The sequence below is a fragment of the Tursiops truncatus genome, chromosome X (genome assembly GCF_011762595.2).
Source record: "Tursiops truncatus isolate mTurTru1 chromosome X, mTurTru1.mat.Y, whole genome shotgun sequence".
Lineage (NCBI taxonomy): Eukaryota > Metazoa > Chordata > Mammalia > Artiodactyla > Delphinidae > Tursiops > Tursiops truncatus.
Window position 1 is genome coordinate 66,983,045 of NC_047055.1, and position 20,531 is coordinate 67,003,575.

General features: G+C 38.4%; 1 protein-coding gene across 6 annotated transcripts in view; it reads left to right on the forward strand.

Annotated features, from left to right (window-relative positions):
• The first annotated feature begins 230 nt into the window (after nucleotides 1-230).
• The window catches only part of ABCB7 (ATP binding cassette subfamily B member 7), a 139,732-nt gene continuing 119,431 nt past the window's right edge, over nucleotides 231-20,531 (forward strand). For all 6 annotated transcript variants that reach the window (XM_019932160.3, XM_019932163.3, XM_019932164.3 and 3 more), the window contains exon 1: nucleotides 231-426. In XM_019932160.3, the coding sequence (XP_019787719.1) occupies nucleotides 259-426 (168 nt within the window). In that variant the 5' untranslated portion in view covers nucleotides 231-258. The remainder of the gene's footprint in view (nucleotides 427-20,531) is intronic.

The following is a 20,531-nucleotide window of genomic DNA, read 5'->3' on the forward strand; positions in this document are numbered from 1 at the left end:
TCAAATTTAACTGTGCATCCTGTGTTTTACCTGACAAATCTAGGAAAAGAGAGAAAGAATGTTACTTCGTTACTCCCTGCTGTGTAAAAAAAACACTCAAAGACCGGCCCTAGAAGAAAAAAAGCGGTTGCGCTGAAGGACCCGAATCTTCAGAGAGAAGCTGTTTCCGCTCTCCTCCAGGGAGGGGGGCGGGGTGAGTAGTTTGGACCGCCAGCGTCCCACAATCCTCTGCTCTCGGGTCCTCTTTCCTCGCTCAAGATGGCGCTGCTCGCGATACCTTCTTGGGGCTGGGCAGCTGCGGCGGCTGCTTTCGAAAAGCGTCGCCACGCCGTGATACAGATCCGGCCCCTAGTCTCTGTCTGGGGCCCAGGTCCGCAATGGAGGTCACGTCAGCTCGGCGGCTCGGGAACTGCTGGACTCTCCCAGGTGAGATGCCGTTCACTTGGAAGTGTAGGGTGAAGGACAAGGGGACCTATAGGGAAAAGGTTGCCCTTATGTCCTCAGGTCAGAGCCAGTACAAAGAAGAAAGGTGGTCAGGGCTAAGTTGGAGCAGCAGTAAGTGAAGGAAGTTAGGGTTGGAAATTTGAGGAAGGGGTGAAGAAAATCTTTGGGGTACAGTAAATGGGAACAGGACGGAAGGTTCCAGGCAGAGGGCACCTGCAGCGCTGGTGACTCTCGCAGGATTTACAGTTTTTTCTCGTAGTTTATAAGAGGCAGGGTAGACACCATTCCCATACTGCTTACTTTTCTAAATGCAAGGAGAACTGGGCTACTTTCCAAAGTTAGTAATGGAATTTGGAACCAATTTGCCAATGGTTAAGATTTTACTCAGTCGGAAGTAGCAGTTTGGAGGGCATTGGAAGATAACAAGCTGCCTGTTAACAAGCGGCAAATTGAGTTAGCACCAGTTAGCTTTCTTGCTGGCAGGGCTCCTTGATAGGCCCAAACCGTAATTATCTGTGTCTCCAAAACATAGACCGCCCTAAATTCATATGTAAACACGATTATCCTTTGATCTGAAAAACAGTGTTCTTTTGTGTACACAGGTCACTTTGGAAGCCATAAGGCTACTTGTCTTTAATGAATGTAGCTATGGCTACAGTGCATCTTAATACTTGTGTTCATTATTATCTCTCACTTAAGAATAGTGTTTTATTGTTATTTGTATTCGTACTTCACTATATCTTTTTATTGCCTATAATTGACAAAAAGCTTAATTGGCACCCCTTGTTCATCTGTATCGCTAAAGTGTTGTCAGCTTCATATGAGAAACAACCTCTCAAATTTTGATTCTTTGTCAACAAATATTTAATGTCTGCTATGTACATAGTGCTATGCTAGGTAATGGAGTAGCTAGAGAAACACAGTAATATCTTCAAGCTGGACAATTTAGTTAATGAGATTGGACCTATGCATTACAAGAATAACTAAAAAACAACATAGTAGATTAAATATCAGATGAATAGTATGAATAATAAGGGCTGTAGGCATCCAGAGGAAATAGTGATAATTAAGAACTAGATTATAGAGAGGATCTCATGCTGGCAGTAGAACTGGGGAGAACATTCCAAGCAGGGAGTATGACACTAGACATGTGGAATGCTGAAGGAATTATATCCATATGTTCATTCAGTAATTATTGAACATCTTTACATCAGTGAACAGTACAAAATATACACCCTGTCCTTAAAGGGTTTAAAATCCAGTAGGGGAAATAGATAAGTAAACAGGCAATTAATACAGTAGTGCAATGATGGGGAAGGTACAAAGTACTGGAAGAATATACATGAGAGGCATCAAGACTAATCTTGAGGTGGAGAAAATTGACTTGAGTAACTGATATCTAAACCAAGACCTGAAAAATTAGAAGTTAGCTAAAGAGGGAATAGCATATACAAAGGCCCACAGGTAAGAGAGAGCATGAAACTTCTGTAGAACTGCTTATAGTTTAGAGTAGTGAGGATTTCATGATAGGAGATGGCAGATTAGGGTAGAGAAGCAAATCCAGATCCTTTTATTAAGGTTTTTTAAAAGCACTTTGTAGTTGAAATTGTAACATGTGATCTCTTGGGAACCAGTCTTATTCTCTAGTCCTCTAATAAGCCAGATGAAGTTAAAATAAAATTTGAAGGAAATCCAAAAAAGAGGGGATATATGTATAGCTGATTCACTTTGCTGTACAGTAGAAACTAAAACAACATTGTAAAGCAACTATACTCCAGTAAAAATTAATTTAAAAAAAGATAAAATTTGTAGGACTTTCAGGCTCGAAGAATGAGGGGGAAGGAGACGTCATTAGGAGATTCAGAGGAGGTGATGACAATAAAAAGTTAGCTTTCTCTCTTTACATGAACACTGTCCCCACAATTTCCTTCACTCTCTCCTATATATCCTGCCATTTCTTTGGTTACCATTTATGAAGTATGAAAAACAAGGAGAAGATGTTACCTTTGTTTTCTACTTCTTAAAGACATGCAACTCTTGCCTCTTTTTAAAAAATGTTGATTAACAGGGAGATTAAGGAATGATTATAAGGCTTTTAAAGTAAAACCTGGTACAACCTGAGGCAGATTTTCAGATTAATTAGTCACTTGTGGTTAAGATTACAAAATAAATATTGAATGCATACTTTCAGGACAATCATTAGTATTTATAACATATTTTAGAGCTGAAAGGAACTTTAGTGCAGTGTTATGAAATCACGTTAGTGGGTTGGATCAGCACTTTGTTTTAGATGAAATTTAGTAGAATAGGAAAGAAAATATCAATGCTTTATATGTATTAAGGGAAGTATTGTTTTACAAATACATATATATACATTACCATGCGTATGTGGTTACTGGAATGCATTGTGAAATGTGTTTTTCACACAGGATTTTGCCCTAGAGCTATGCTGTGCAATGTGGTAGTCACTAGCTTCCTGTGACTGTTTAAATTTACATTAAATTAAAAATTTAATTCCTCAGTTGCATTAGTCACATTTTAAGAGCTGAATAGCCATATAGATGTGGAACATTTCCATCATTGCAGAAATTTCTATTGAACACTACTACTTTAGAAAAGATCAGGGACTTTCCTGGTGGCACAGTGGTTGAGAATCTACCTGCCAATGCTGGGGACATGGATTCCATCCCTGGTCCAGGAAGACCCCACATGCCACGGAGCAACTAAGCCCGTGTGCCACAACTACTGAGCCTGCACTCTAGAGCCCGCGAGCCACAACTACTGAAGCCTGCATGCCACAACTACTGAAGCCCGCCCGCCTAGAGCCCATGCTCCGCAACAAGAGAAGCCACCGCAGTGAGAAGCTCGCACACTGCAACGAAGAGTAGGCCCCACTCGCCGCAACTAGAGAAAGCCCATGTGCAGAAAGAAAGATCCAAAGCAGCCAAAAATAAAAAATAATAATAATAAATTAAAAAAAAGTAAAGTACTCCACAAAGTATTTTTTTTTAAAAAAAGAAAAGATCATATCCAGCCCTTCTAATTTTGCAGATGAGGAGACTAGGTTCTAGTATAGATAAATGACAGCCATTAAGGCCATTCATTTGTATTTGTTTATTGCCTTCTGTGTGTTAGATATTTATATAAGGGTAATTAAGACTGTGACAGACCCTAATCACACAGTGAATGTTTGTTGAATTCTAAAGATACTTATCTAATAATTACTAGACCACTATTCATAGAGGGAAACACCTAAAACAGTTTTTTCTTAAAATGGGAAGATTTCATATGATAAGACATAAATTGTAATGATTATTATATAGTTGCCTCTCTACTGCACTAATTAATATTGAAAGGACTTATGAATTTTGAATGATAGAATTTTGGATTTATTTCATTAATATTGATACAGTAGAAACTGAGGCATCATATACTTAATCCATAGTGCCTTTTTTATCTATGTTTAACAAGTCCTTGCCTCTTGATCCTGACACTGATCATATATTTTCATTTACTTAAATTAATTTTTATTGGAGTATAGTTGATTTACAATGTTATGTTAGTTTCTGCTATGTTAGTTTCTGCTGTACAGCGAAGTGAGTCAGTTATACATATACATATATCCACTCTTTTTTAGATTCTGTTCCCATATAGGTCATTACAGAGTATAGAGTAGAGTTCCCTGTGCTATACAGTAGGTTCTTATTAGTTATCTATTTTATATATAGTAGTGTGTATTGCTAATTCCAACCTCCTAATTGATCCCTTCCCCCCCTTTCCCCTTTGGTAACCATAAGTTTGTTTTCTATGTCTGTGGGTCTATTTCTATTTTGTAAATAGGTTCATTTGTACCATTTTTTTAGATTCCACATATAAGCAATATCATATGACATTTGTCTTTCAATGTCTGACTTACTTCACTCAGTATGACAATCTCTAGGTCCATCCATGTTGCTGCAAATGGCATTATTTTGTTCTTTTCTTTGGCTGAGTAATATTCCATTGTATATATGTACCACATCCTCTTTATCCATTTCTCCGTTGATGGACATTTAGGTTGCTTCCATGTCCTGGCGATTGTAAATAGTGCCACAATGAACATTGGGGTGCATGGATCCTTTCGAATTATGGTTTTCTCCAGATATATTCCCAGGAGTGGGATTGCTGGATCATATGGTAATTCTATTTTTAGTTTTTTAAGAAACCTCCATACTGTTCTCCATAGTGGCTATACCAATTTACATTCCCACCAACAGTGTGGGAGGGTTTCCAATTCTCTACACCCTCTCCAGCATTTATTGTTTGCAGATTTTTTGATGATGGCCATTCTGACTGGTGTGAGGTGATGCTGTGTAGTTTTGATTTGCGTTTCTCTAATAATTAGTGATGTTGAGCATCTTTTCATGTGCCTCTTGGATATCTGTATGTCTTCTTTGGAGAAATGTCTATTTGGATTTTCCACCCATTTTTTGATTGGTTTGTTAGGTTTTTTGATATTGAGCTGTATGAGCTGTTTGTATATTTTGGAGATTAATCCCTTATCATTCACATTGTTGGCAAATGTTTTCTCCCATTTTCTGGGTTGTCTTTTTGTCTTGTTTATGGTTTCCTTTGCTGTGCAAAAGCTTTTGTGTTTAATTAGGTCCCATTTGTTTTTGTTTTTATTTTCATTACTCTTGGAGGTGGATCACAAAAGATCTTGCTGCGATTTATGTCAGAAAGTGTTCTGCCTATGTTTTCCTCTAAGAGTTTTATAGTATCTGGTCTTACATTTAGGTCTTTAATCCATTTTGAGTTTATTATTATTAATTTGAGTTTATTAAGAAAAATAGTTTTTCCTTTAAATGGGAGGATTTCATATGATAAGACCTAAATTGTAATGATTATTATACAATTGCCTCTCTACTACACTAATTAATATTAAAAGGACTTAATGAATTTTGAATTATAGAATTTTGGATTTATTTCATCAATATTTATATGATAGAAACTGAGGCATCATATACTTGTTCCATAGTGCCTTTTTATATATGTTTAGCGAGTCCTCGACTCTTGATCATGACGCTGATCATATACTTTTTCATTTGTTTTTTTTTAAACATCTTTTTTGAGATTAATTCACATATCATACAGTCACCCACTTAAAGTGTGGATTTAGTATATTCAATGGATTTTAGTATATTCAGTGGTATATACCACCATCACCATAGTCAGTTTTACATTTTCATTACCTCAAAAAGAAACCTGCTACCCTTTTGGCTGTCACCCTCCTTCCCCCTCCTGCACCAGGCCTTTGCAACCACTAATCTATGTTCAATCTCTGTAGATTTGTCCATTCTGGACATTTCACATAAATGGAATCATAAAATATTTGGTCTTGAGACTGGCTTCTTTCACTTAGCATTATGTTTTCAAGGTTCATGCATGTTATGGCATGCATTAAATACCTCATTCCTTTTTATGGCTGAATAATATTCAATGATATGGATGTAAAAGATTATCTTTATATGTTCATCAGTTGATAGACATTCAGGTTATTTCCATCTTTTGGCTATTATGAATAATGCTGCTATAAACATTCATGTACAAGTTTTATATGAACATAAGTTTTCATTTCTCTTGGGTGTATACCTAAGAGTAGAATTGTTGTGTCATATGGTAATTCTGTTTAGTTCTTTAAGGAACTGCCAGACTGGTTTTCAAAGTGACTACAACATTTTACATTAGTATTAGAAGTGTACAGGGTTCCAGTTTCTCCATATCCTAGCTAATTGGTGTTATCTGACTTTTTTTAGTCTAGCCATCTTGGTGGGTGTGAAGTCATGTATCCTTGTGGTTTTGATTTGTATTTCCTTGATGACTAAAGATGTTGAGCATCTATCCATGTGCTTATTGCCCATTTGTATATATTCTTTGGAGAAATGTCAGTTCAGGTCCTTTGCCCAATTTTTAATTAGATTATTGGTCTTTTTATTTTTGAGATATGAGTCTTTATTCTAGATTCAAGTGCCTTATCAGATATATGATTTGCAAATATTTTCTCCCATTCTGTGGGTTGTCTTTTTCTTTCTTGATAGTGTCCTTTGAAGCACAAAAATTTTTCATTTTGTTGAAGTCAAATTTACTTATTTTTTTTCTTTTGTCGGTCATACTTTTGGTGTTATAGCTAAAAATCCATTGCCATATCTGAGGTCATGAAGATTTACCCTTATGTTTTCTTCTAAGCATTTTATAATTTAATTCTAGTGAGATATAGAAACATTACTTTTGCATAGTTCTAGGTCCTTACCCTGCTTTGTTGTTTTACTTTTATAGACATTACATCTATAAATGTTAAAATCCTAACAATACATTGTCATAATTATGACTTTATATAATTTTATGACTTTTAAAGAAGCTGAGAGAAGAAAGGAGGGTAAGTAAATATTTATGGCTTTTTTTTATAACAACCTTCATATTTATCATTTCTGGTTCTCTTCATTTGTGCTCTTGTGTTTGAGTTACCATCTGGAGTCATTTCCTTATCCCAATATAGCTGTGCTCCCATCCATCTCCTTTGTGCTGTTATTGGCAAGTATACTGCATCTCTATAGGTTATAGGCTTAATCATACATTATATAAATATTATTTTATACAATTGCTTTTTTTTTTTTTTTTGCGGTACGCGGGCCTCTCACCGTTGTGGCCTCTCCCGTTGCGGAGCACAGGCTCCGGACATGCAGGCTCAGCGGCCATGGCTCACGGGCCCAGCTGCTCCGCGGCATGTGGGATCCTCCCAGACCGGGGCACGAACCCGTGTCCCCTGCATCGACAGGCGGACTCTCAACCACTGCGCCACCAGGGAAGCCCTATATAATTGCTTTTGAAATTAGTACAAAGAAGAAAGTAGAACAGTATGCATTTATACAGTCTTTTATAATAACACAATTACCTTTTCCTGTGCTCTTGTTTTTTTGTGTGTGTGGATTTGAATTACAGTCTGAGATCACTTGCTGTCAGGCTAAAGAACTTACATTAGTATTTCTTGTAAGGTAGTTCGGCTAGTAACAGATTCTCTCAATTTTTGTTTGTCTGGGAATGTCTTTATTTTGCCTTTATTTTTGAACAACAGCTTTCCTGGATATAGGATTCTTCCTTGGCAGTTTTTTCTTTGAGCCCTTTGAATATGGTATCCTGCTGCCTTACAGCCTATACTTGTTTCTGCTAAGGAATTAGCTGTTAGTTTTATTGAGGATCTCTTATTAGTGAGGAGTCTTTTTTCTCTTGTTACTTTCAAGATTTTCCCCTTGATTTTGGCTTTCAGTATTTTTACTATAATGTGTCTGTGGATCTCTTTGCATGTTTCCTGTTTGGAATTTATTGAGCTTCCTGGATGGGTAAATTTTTGTTCTTTTTAATAAGCTTTGGAGGCTTTCAGCCATTATTTCATTGAGTAGGTTTTCTTCCCCTTTATCTCTCTCCTTTCTTTCTGGTACAGTCATTATACATATATTGGTGCACTTAATAATGTCCTGCATTTCTCTGAGAATCTGTTTATTTTTTTCCACTGTTTTTAAATCTCTGTTCTTATTGCATGATTTCTATTGCTCATCATTTTTTTTTTTTTTTTTTTTTTTGTGGTACGCAGGCCTCTCACTGTTGTGGCCTCTACCGTTGCAGAGAACAGGCTCCGGACGGGCAGGCTCAGTGGCCATGGCTCACGGGCCCAGCTGCTCCGCGGCATGTGGGATCCTCCCAGACCGGGGCACAAACCCGTGTCCTCTGCATCAGCAGGCGGACTCTCAACCACTGCACCACCAGGGAAGCCCTCTATTGCTCATCTATGAGTTCATTAATTCTTTGTTCTGTCAGTTCACATCTACTGTTGAGCACCTCTACTTAATTTTTCATTTCAGTTATTGTAATTTTCAACTCTAGGATTTCCATTTGGTTCTTTTTTTTATAATTCCTATACATATCAATACATTCCTATTGATACTATACCTGTGATGTGACATTGTCATCACACCTTCCTTTATTTCTTTTTTTTTTGTTGAATTTTTTTTTTCTTTTTTCTTTTGGTATGTGGGCCTCTCACTGTTGTGGCCTCTCCCATTGCAGAGCACAGGCTCTGGACGCGCAGGCTCAGCGGCCATGTCTCACGGGACCAGCCGCTCCGCGGCATGTGGGATCCTCCTGGACCGGGGCACGAACCCGTGTCCCCTGCATCGGCTTGCAGACTCTCAACCACTGCGCCACCAGGGAAGCCCTTGTTGAATTTTTGAGTTTTATTTTTTTATACAGCAGGTTCTTATTAGTCATCCATTTTATACACATCAGCGTATACATGTCAATCCCAATTTCCCAGTTCATCACACCACGACCCCCACCCACCACTGCTTTCCCCTCTTGGTGTCCATATGTTTGTTCTCTATATCTGTGTCTCAATTTCTGCCCTGCAGACTGGTTCATCTGTACCATTTCTCTAGGTTCCACATATATGCGTTAATATGCAATATTTGTTTTTCTTTTTCTGACTTACTTCACTCTGGATGAGAGTCTCTAGATTCATCCATGTCTCTACAAATGACCCAATTTCGTTCCTTTTTATGGCTGAGTAATATTCCATTGTATATATGTACCACATCTTCTTTATCCATTCTTCTGTCAATGGGCATTTAGGTTGCTTCCATGGCCTGGCTATTGTAAATAATGCTGCAGTGAACATTGGGGTGCATGTGCATTTTTGAATTATGGTTTTCTCTGGGTATATGCCCAGTAGTGGGATTGCTGGGTCATATGGTAATTCTATTTTTAGATTTTTAAGAAACCTCCATACTGTTCATCATAGTGGCTGTATCAATTTACATTGTCAACAGTAGTGCAAGAGGGTTCCCTTTTCTCCACACCCTCTCCAGCATTTGTTGTTTGTAGATTTTCTGATGATGTCCATTCTAACTGGTGTGAGGTGATAACCTCATTGTAGTTTAGATTTGCATTTCTCCAATAATTAGGGATGTTGAGCAGCTTTTCATGTGCTTCTTGGCCATCTGTATGTTCTCTTTGGAGAAATGTATATTTAGGTCTTCTGCCCATTTATTGATTGGGTTGTTTGTTTTTATAATTTTGAGCTGCATGAACTGTTTATACATTTTGGAGATTAATCCTTTGTCCGCTGATTTGTTTGCAAATATTTTTTCCCATTCTGAGGGTTGTCTTTTCGTCTTGTTTGTAGTTTCCTTTGCTTTACAAAAGCTTTTAAGTTTCATTAGGTCTCATGTGTTTATTTTTGTTTTTATTTCCATTACTCTAGGATGTGGATCAAAAAAGATCTTGCTGTGATTAATGTCAAAGAGTGTTCTTCCTATGTTTTCCTCTAAGAGTTTTATAGTGTCCAGTCTTACATTTAGGTCTCTAATCCATTTTTTTTTTGAATATGTTGGGGGTAGGAGTTTATTAATTTATTTATTTTTGCTGTTTTGGGTCTTCATTTCTGTGCGAGGGCTTTCTCTAGTTGTGGCAAGCGGGGGCCAGTCTTCATCGCAGTGCGCGGGCCTCTCACTATCGCGGCCTCTCTTGTTGCGGAGCACAGGCTCCAGACGCGCAGGCTCAGTAGTTGTGGCTCACGGGCCTAGTTGCTCCGCGGCATGTGGGATCCTCCCAGACCAGGGCTCGAACCCGTGTCCGCTGCATTGGCAGGCGGATTCCCAACCACTGCGCCACCAGGGAAGCCCCTCTAATCCATTTTGAGTGTATTTTTCTGTGTGGTGTTAGGGAGGGTTCTAATTTCATTCTTTTGCATGTAGCTGTCCAGTTTTCCCAGCACCACTTATTGAAGAGAATGTCTTTTCTCCATTGTATATCCTTGCCTCCTTTGTCATAGTTTAGTTGACCATAGGTGCGTGGGTTTATCTCTGGGCTTTCTATCATGTTCCATTGATCTGTATTTCTGGTTTTGTGCCAGTACCATATTGTCTTGATTACTGTAGCTTTGTAGTATAGTCTGAAGTCAGGGAGTCTGATTCCTCCAGCTCCATTTTTTTCCCTCAAAACTTCTTTGGCTGTTTGGCGTCTTCTGTGTCTCCAATACAAATTTTAAGATTTTTTGTTCTAGTTCTGTAAAAATGCCATTGGAAATTTGATAGGGATTGCATTGAATCTGTAGATTGCTTTGGGTATTATAGTCATTTTCACAGTATTGATTCTTCCAATCCAAGAACATGGTATATCTTTCTATCTGTTGTTATCATCTTTAATTTCTTTCATCAGTGTCTTATAGTTTTTTGCATATAGGTCTTTTGTCTCCCTAGGTAGGTTTATTCCTAGGTACTTTATTCTTTTGTTGCCATGGTAAATGGGAATGTTTCCTTAATTTCTCTTTCAGATTTTTCATCATTAGTGTATAGGAATGCAAGAGATTTCTGTGCATTAATTTTGTATCCTGCAACTTTACCAAATTCATTGATTAGCTCTAGTAGTTTTCTGGTGGCGTCTTTAGGATTCTCTATGTATAGTATCATGTCATCTGCAAACAGTGACAGCTTTACTTCTTCTTTTCCAATTTGTATTCCTTTTATTTCTTTTTCTTCTCTGATTGGCATGGCTAGGACTTTCAAAACTATTTTGAATAATAGTGGAGAGAGTGGACATCCTTGTCTCATTCCTGATCTTAGTGGAAATGGTTTCAGTTTTTCACCATTGAGAATGGTGTTTGCTGTGGGTTTGTCGTATATGGCCTTTATTATGTTGAGGTAGGTTCCCTTAATGCCCACTTTCTGGAGAGTTTTTATCATAAATGGGTGTTGAATTTTGTCAAAAGCTTTTTCTGCATCTATTGAGATGATCATATGATTTTTATTCTTCAGTTTTTTTAATAGGATGTATCACATTGATTGATTTGCGTATACTGAATAATCCTTGCATCCCTGGGATAAATCCCACTTGATCATGGTGTATGATCCTTTTAATATGTTATTGGATTCTGTTTGCTACTATTTTGTTGAGGATTTTTGCATCTGTAATCATCTGTGATATTGGTCTGTAATTTTCGGTTTTTTTTTTGGTATCTTTGGTTTTGGTATCAGGGTGATGGTAGCATCATAGAATGAGTTTGGGAATGTTCTTTCCTCTGCAATTTTTTGGAAGAGTTTGAGAAGGATGGATGTTAGCTCTTGTCTAAATGTTTGATAGAATTCACCTGTGAAGCCATCTGGTCCTGGAGTTTTGTTTGTTGGAAGATTTTTAATAACAGTTTCAATTTCATTACTTGTGATTGGTCTGTTCATATTTTCTGTTTCTTCCTGGTTCAGTCTGGAAGGTTATACCTTTCTAAGAATTTGTCCATTTCTTCCAGGCTGTCCATTTTATTGCCATAGAGTTGCTTGTAGTTGTCTCTTAGGATGCTTTGTATTTCTGTGGTGTCTGTCTCTTGTGACTTCTCCTTTTTCATTTCTAATTTTATTGATTTGAGTCCTCTCCCTCTTTTTCTTGATGAGTCTGGCTAATGGTTTATCAATTTTGTTTATCTTCTCAAAGAACCAGCTTTTAGTTTTATTGATCTTTGCTTTTGTTTTCTTTGTTTCTATATCATTTATTCCTGCTCTGATATTTATGATTTCTTTCCTTCTGCTAACTTTGGGTTTTGTTTGTTCTTCTTTCTATAGTTCCTTTAGGTGTAAGGTTAGATTGTTTATTTGAGATTTTTCTTGTTTCTTGAGGTAGGCTTGTATAGCTATAAACTTCCCTGATAAAATTGCTTTTGCTGCATCCGATAGGTTTTGGTTCGTCGTGTTTTCATCATCATTTACCTCTAGTTATTTTTTGATTTCCTCTCTGATGTCTTCAGTGATCTCTTGGTTATTTAGTAACGTTTGGCCTCCATGTGTTTGTGTTTTTTACTTTTTTTTCCCCTGTAATTGATTTCTAATCTCGTAACGTTGTGGTCAGAAAACATGCTTGATGTGATTTCAATTTTCTTAAATTTACTGAGGCTTGATTTGTGACCCAAGATGTGATCTATCCTGGAGAATGTTCCGTGCACACTTGAAAAGAAAGTGTAGTCTTCTGTTTTCGGATGGAATGTCCTATAAGTATCAATTAAATTTATCTGGTCTATTGTGTCATTTAAAGCTTGTATTTCCTTATTAATTTTCTGTTTGGATGATCTGTCCATTGGTGTATGTGAGGTGTTAAAGTCACCCACTATTATTGTGTTACTGTCAATTTCCTCTTTTATAGCTGTTAGCAGTTGCCTTATGTATTGAGGTGCTGCTATGTTGTGTGCATATATATTTATAATTGTTATATCTTCTTCTTGGATTGATCCCTTGATCATTATGTAGTGTCCTTCCTTGTCTCTTGTAACATTTTTTATTTTAAAGTCTCTTTTATCTGATATGAGTATTGCTACTCCAGCTTTCTTTTGATTTCCATTTGCCTGGAATATCTTTTTCCATCCCCTCACTTTCAGTCTGTATGTTTCCCTAGGTCTGAAGCATGTCTGTTGTAGACAGCATATATATGGGTCTTGTTTTTGTATCCATTCAGCAAGCCTGTGTCTTTTGGTTGGAGCATTTAATCCATTCACATTTAAGGTAATTATTGATGTATATGTTCCTTTTACAATTTTCTTAACTGTTTTGGGTTTGTTTTTGTAGGTCCTTTTCTTCTCTTGTGTTTCCCACTTAGAGAAGTCACTTTAGCATTTGTTGCAGAGCTGGTTTGGTGGTGCCGAATTGTGTTATCTTTTGCTTGTCTGTAAAGCTTTTGATTTCTCCATGGAATCTGAATGAGATCCTTTCCCGGTAGAGTAATCTTGGTTGTGGGTTCTTCCCTTTCATCACTTTAAGTATATCATGCCACTCCCTTCTGGCTTGTAGAGTTTCTGCTGAGAAATCAGCTGTTAACCTTATGGGAGTTCCCTTGTCTGTTATTTGTCATTTTTCCCTTGCTGTTTTCAATAATTTTTCTTTGTCTTTAATTTTTGCCAGTTAATTACTATATGTCTCGGTGTGTTTCTCTTTGGGTTTATCCTGTTGGGACTCTCTGCACTTTCTGGTCTTGGGTGGCTATTTCCTTTCCCATGTTAGAGAAGTTTTTGACTATAATCTCTTCAAATATTTTCTCAGGTCCGTTCTCTCTCTTCTCCTTCTGGGACCTGTATAATGCGAATGTTGTTGCATTTAATGTTGTCCCAGTGGTCTCTTAGGCTGTCTTCATTTCTTTTCATTCTCTTTTCTTTATTCTGTTCCACAGCAGTGAATTCCACCATTGTGTCTTCCAGGTCACTTATCTGTTCTTCTGCCTCAATTATTCTGCTATTGATTCCTTCTAGTGCATTTTTCATTTCTGTTATTGTATTGTTCATCTCTGTTTGTTTGTTCTTTAATTCTTCTAGATCTTTGTTAAACATTTCTTGCACCTTCTCGATCTTTGCTTCCATTCTTTTTCCGAGGTGCTGGATCATCCTCACTATCATTATTCTGAATTCTTTTTCTGGAAGGTTGCTTATCTCTACTTCATTTCATTGCTTTTCTGGGGTTTTATCTTGTTCCTTTATCTGGTACATAGCCATCTGCCTTTTCATCTTGTCTATCTTTCTGTGAATGTGGTTTTTGTTCCACAGGCTGCAGGATTGTAGTTCTTCTTGCTTCTACTCTCTGCCCTCTGTTGGATGCGGTTATCTAAGAGGCTTGTGCAAGTTTCCTGATGGAAGGGACTGGTGGTGGGTAGAGCTGGCTGTTGCACTGGTGGGCAGAGCTCAGTAAAACTTTAGTCTGCTTGACTGCTGATGGGTGGGGCTGGGTTCCCTCCCTGTTGGTTTTTTGGCCTGAGGCGACCCAGCACTGGAGCCTGCCCGGGCTCTTTGGTGGGGCCAGTGGCGGACTCTGGGAGGGCTCACGCCAAGGAGTACTTCCCAGAACTTCTGCTGCCAGTGTCCTTGTCGTCACAGTGAGCCACAGCCACCCCCCACCTCTGCAGGAGACCCTCCAACACCAGCAGGTCAGTCTGGTTCAGTCTCCTGTGGGGTCACTGCTCCTTACCCTGGGTCCCAATGCGCACACTACTTTGTGTGTGCCCTCCAAGAGTGGAGTTTGTTTCCCCCAGTCCTGTTAAAGTCCTGCAATCATATCCTGCTAGCCTTCAAAGTCTTATTCTCTAGGAATTCCTCCTCCCGTTGCTGGACTCCCAGTTTGGGAAGCCTCACGTGGGGCTCAGAACGTTTACACCAGTGGGGTGACTTCTGTAGTTTAATGTTTTCCAGTTTGTGAGTCACCCACCCAGCAGTTATGCGATTTTATTTTATTGTGATTGCACCCCTTCTACTGCCTCATTGTGTCTTCTCCTTTGTCTTTGGATGTGGGGTATCTGTTTTGGTGAGTTTCAGTGTCTTCCTGTTGATGATTGTTCAGCAGTTAGTTGTGATTCTGGTGTTTCTGCAAGAGGGAGTGAGAGCATGTCCTTCTCTGCCATCTTGAACCAATCTTCTTTTATTTCTTTAACAGGGTTTCCTTTAGTCTTTGAACATATTTATAATGACAACTTTGAAGGTTTTTTCTCTTCAGTCTGACATCTGGTCAAAACTGTAGGCAGTTTCTTTTGCCTGCTTTTTTCCTCAGTGTATATAGGTGTAGTTTCATGTTTCTTTGTGTGTCTTGCAAGTTTTTGGAAACTGGACATTTTAGATAATGTAGTAACTCTTGGTACTGGTTCCCTCCCTCCCAGGGCTTATTAGTGTTATTTACTTGTTTGTATGTTTATTTAGGAACTGGCTGGATTTTAGTGCTGTCTCTCTCCACCCTCCCCTTGCTCCCCACTTCACACTGTTAGTGCCTCTGATGTTGCCTCTTAAGCAACACAGCCTTACCAGCATAGCCTGGCATATGCCCAGAGTCACCCTGAGAGGGCAGTTGTTTTGCTGAGGCTCTCTCTGTCTCTTTTCCAGTTATGCTCCAGTTGTTGCTGGGAGATCAGCACTGTTTTTTCCAACAGTGCCCCGGGGCAGAAATTGTTTCACCGACTAAAGCCATCAGATTGGGGTTCCTTTGAAGGGAAGGTTGTTGAGGTCAGTGTTTGAGGTTTTTTCCGACCCTAGGCAGTCTCCTCCTGTACATTTCCCTCCTTGGTTTTCTGGTTCTCTGGGGCAAACCAGCTGAACTACAGTTCAGCCTCTATGTCCAGTGATTCCACTAGTCTCCTCCTACTTGCCTTTCACCTCAACCTCTACTATATTTGAGAGTAGCTTTGGGCTTAACTAATCCACGTCTAGTTGTATGAAGTCACTTCCTCTGGGAAGAGATTAGGAGCTATCCGCTTCAGGGCCTTCTCTCTCCAGGCAAAATCTCCCAGCCACAGCTCTGGAGCTGGGCGTAGGGGACAATGGTGGCTTCTCTCTGAGTGATATCCCCACTTTAGGAGTTGAGCACTAGATGGAGTTTGGGGAGCAGTAGCCTCAGGTCTTTTTGCCTTGCCTCTCTTGGTATGCAACTACCCTCTTATGAGTCAGGGCTAGGGTGACTGGGACTTCAATATTCTTAGTGGCATCACACCCAAGGTAGAGCCTCTGCCCCTCTAGTGGGGGTGTGTGGAAGAAGGGAGACCCTACCCCTTGGCCATGTTAGCCCAGAACTTAGCTTCAGCAACAGGTTGTTGGGGGGAAGGATGAGAAATGCTGATGTCCTGCCTTTCCCAGGAAGATAGTCTTTTGACTAGGAGCTCAGCGGGCAGAGGGAGCACTGTGCTCCTGGCTGCACCAATCTCAAGTGGAGTTTCCATATGGCTGAACTGGGAGTCGGGAGGCAGGGAGTGTGTCCTGGTTCAAACACCATAGACTCTTGCCATTCTTACTGAGCTCTAATAGATTTTCTTGAGTAAATGATATTTCATTTGCTATATGCCTCCAGGACCATTTCTAGGGACTTTAAATGGTAATACTTTATAAATTTCACCAGTTTTGTTGGAGAGTGAGTCTAAGGAGCTCCTTATGTTGTCATGTTAGAAGTGGAACTCTTTTCATTTGTTTTTGACAGGTTCATGTTCTTTGGCTTATCGCATGCAGCAAAGCAGTCTGTCCTTTCTCTTTGGTTTATAGGAGATATTACCAGTGAGGTACTTACCTTGTATGTTCCATTTAGTAGTTCTTTTGGATAGGTACTGTTTTGTTTTCATTTGTTGGCTCTGACATCATGGACAAAGGATGGGAACTTTAATTTCTTCCAGTAGTGTGTAAGTTCCTTCTTCCTGCCCTCCCACTGGTGACTAGCTGCTGATAATTAACAAAGTATATAAAAGTTAAGAGACTTCTGGCCTTCATAATAACTGAAGTGGGAATATAATAACACTAGGGAAATAATCCTCCTACTCTGCTTTTTAGAGATGCTAAAGTTTTAAAATTTAAGTTTCATAACATAAGATGCATGTCAAGAAATTACAGTGAATACTGAGAAGACACAAAATGTAATAAGAAAATGAAAAACAACAGGAAAAAATTAAGGATGTTTTCAAGTGGATTATTTTGCATGGAACTGAAGAAGGTGAGGTGATTCAGTTACGTTTAAAGTATCTGAAGGATAATTATTTTTTAAAAAATTAAAAGTTGTCCTTCTAATAGCTCAGTGATACCTGACCGTACCTGGAATATTAGTTTATAATACAGAAATATAGACTTCAGTTGAAGGAAGAGGGATTTCATGTGCATGTTAGAAAAAATTTCTTAAATTAATAATCCTATTATTGGGATAACAAAACAACTTTTTAAATGATGTTCTAAGAGGCAGAATAAATAACCATTAATCGTAACTTAAATAGATATCTTCTTAAAGATAGAACTGACTTAAATTTATATCCTTCAGGATCACAACTCACTTTATTTTTTTTAACATTTTATTTATTTATTTATGTATTTATTTATTTTGGCTGTGCCAGGCCTTAGTTGCAGTGTGTAGGATCTTCATTGCGGCATGTGGACTCTTAGTTGCAGCATGCAAACTCTTTAGTTGTGGCATGCATGTGGGATCTAGTTCCCCGACCAGGGATCGAACCCGGGCCCCCTTCATTGGGAGCGTGGAGTCTTACCACTGGACCACCAGGCAAGTCCCCACAGCTCACTTTAAAGAGGATAATCTAGCAGAAAGAAACCAACAATCAGAAGAGTTGGATTCTAGTTTTGGCTTTTGTGTTAGAAGACACTAGAACAAATCATTAGGCAATAATTTGCTATCATTAGAAGAATATAAGCTATCAGGAAGCAGTCAGCTTGGTTTTGAGAAGAATAAGACATACCAAACCAATTCAGTTCTTCATATAAGAGAGTGACAGTGTACTCAGAAGTACAGTTGATCTTGATTTCATTGAGGCTCAATTCCTGTCCCCTGTGTCATTCTCTCTCAACAAGCCAGGAAGGAATGGTATTGCATATATTAAGGAGTCTCGAGGTAGTAGTAAGTATAGCTTACTGGAGAAAATACAGACAATTTGAAGTATTTTGATTTCTAAATATTGAAGAGAATAAACAACTGGTGTACAAAGGACAACATATGGTGCAGTGGAATGAACGTTGGACCAGGACACCTGACCACTTGAGCTCTGTTTCTACTCTAATTATCTTGGACAGATCATTTGTTCCTTTGGACCTCAGTTTCTGTAAAATAAGATTCAGCTACTTGATCTTTAAGGTTTCTTCCACTTGTGTAGTTTCCTGACTTTGATCTGTTGGGACTAGCCCTTTGAATATATACTATTGGGTTGGCCAAAAAGTTTGTTTGGGATTTTCCAGATGTTTCAAAAATGCTGAGCGAACATTTTGGCCAACCCAATACCTCTAGTTTGAGAGCCTAGTTTAATACTGGTAGTAGTTTTCCAGGAGCAACATAGGGTACATTTCAGTTCACATGAATTTTTTAAAAAGTATTTATTTATTTATTTGGCTACACCAGGTCCCAGTTGCAACATGCGGGATCTTCAGTTGTAGCATGCAGGATCTTTAGTTGTAGCATGCAGGCTCCTAGCTGCAGCATGCAGGATCCAGTTCGCTGACCAGGGATCGAACCCGGGCCCCCTGCATTGGGAGCGCAGAGTCTCAACCGCTGGACCACCAGGGAAGTCCCCACATGAATTTTTAATGGAGCATATTTGTATTGTTGTCTCTTATACTACTTATTGATCTTAGTGTAGGAGTAGAAGAACTGAGATTGATGGTGAGTTTAGTATTTGCTAGTGTTGGGGAGATGGAATTAGAGTGGAGGGAATGTAAGCTAGGTTCTAAAATCATCTAGGAAGGTAGAAAAGGTTCTAAGGAGGTGGTGGAGAGTAGCGGCATTACTATAAAAATTTTTATAAATTAAGATGAAGCTTACATAAAGGTCTTCTGCCACTTGCAGAAGTGGCACTGGGGATTGAGAAGAGGAATTCAGAGGACCCCTCATTCTGAAATGGTTGAATAAATAACATTCTTTAAACCATTGACATATTGATTTGAGTTGGTTATTAAGATTAATAGGAGGGGGAGAAAAGTTCATAATAGTGGTTCTAAACTTTCATTTCATTTAGAACAATAGGCCCTTTGAGAATCTGTTAAAAGCTATGAACTTTCCCCCTAGAAAAATGCACATACACATATGCTTCATTTTGCATGCAATATCAGGGGTATCAGAGAATCCCCGATAAATATTGCAGGCTGGTGGGATTCTAATGTAGTTTCTAAGTAGCCAGTGGCAGAGTAAAGGGCCCTTGTCACTGGGCAGTGGGGGTAATGGAATGGAAACCTGTTTTGCTCATATCAAACTTTTTATTAAATGCAAAATTCAGTAATACATCAATATTCAATGTTGTGATCTTAAAGTTGTTGTTTTTTCAAAGGAGTGTGTACTTTCCATGTTGTAAAATATACAGTAGAGGTGAAATTGCCCGTTCTGTATGTGATTCTTATAGTTTTCCTTTTTTATTTTATTTATACATTTCTCTTTAATTGTATAAAATCACATCTAATAAACATGAGAAAAATACCCACAATCTCACCTCTTAAATAATTTTCCATTTTTCCCCTGAATTTCAGTTCCTATATGTACATAATTTTTATGTTGCTGAGATAATTTTAAATCCTGTTTCTTTTTACTTATAAGCATTCTTTTACTTAGTACTCAGTCTTTACCAAAATTAGATCTTTTAATTATTTAATATTTTAGTAAATTTAATAGATATATATTTAGCTGCCTGCAAAAGGACATTTTTGTTTTTTTGATTTTTCCTTTCCGTTTTTAAAATCTCTCTCCCTAAAGTCCTCATTTGTGCTCTTGACACTCTTGTAAAATTTGTCACTAGTGAGTAAATAAACTTTTCAGATCTTTTATTATGTCGTTTGATCTTTGCAGTAGCCCTGTGAGGTAGGTGAACATTTCATTGTAGTAGCAATGGCCTATTCTGTCCTTTTCAGTCCCTCAACTTCTGCCCTAGTTTTAGGCCCTTGTAACTTTACGCATGACTTTTCTCACTGCCTCAGGCATTCACCCTTCCAACCCATCCCACACAAAACATCCAGATTATTCTTCCTAAAGCATAACTCTGATAAGTATGACTTTCCTGCTTGTGGACTTCAGTGGTCTCTACACCTTAGCCTGCTGTTCAAGACCCTAAAGGATTTTCACTTAACTAGCTTGCTAGCCATATTATTAACTATTTCTCTATAAATACCCTGCCCCTTCAGCCACCCTGGATTGCTCCCTGTTCCTTGGACATTGTGCTTTTTTGTTTTTGTTTCTTCATTTATACCATACACTCTGTCTGAAATGTCCTCTCTCTAACTCCTTTCTGTTTTTCAAATCTTAGCTCAAGGGCCAATTTATGTCACAGAACTATTCCTTATAAGCTTATAAGACACTGATTTCTTCCTCCTCTGAATTCCTATAATACCTTTTTCTACAAGTACAGTTATCATGTATCTTGTGGAGGAGGTAAGATTTTATGCACCTAAAAGGCAGATACATTCCAGTCATCTTTTTTATCTTCCACATAGCTGGGCATGATATCTCACATGTAGCAGACACTCAGAAAATATTTATAAAATGAGTGATTAAACCCTATAATCAAATCAAAACAAAGTCTAACATAAGAGT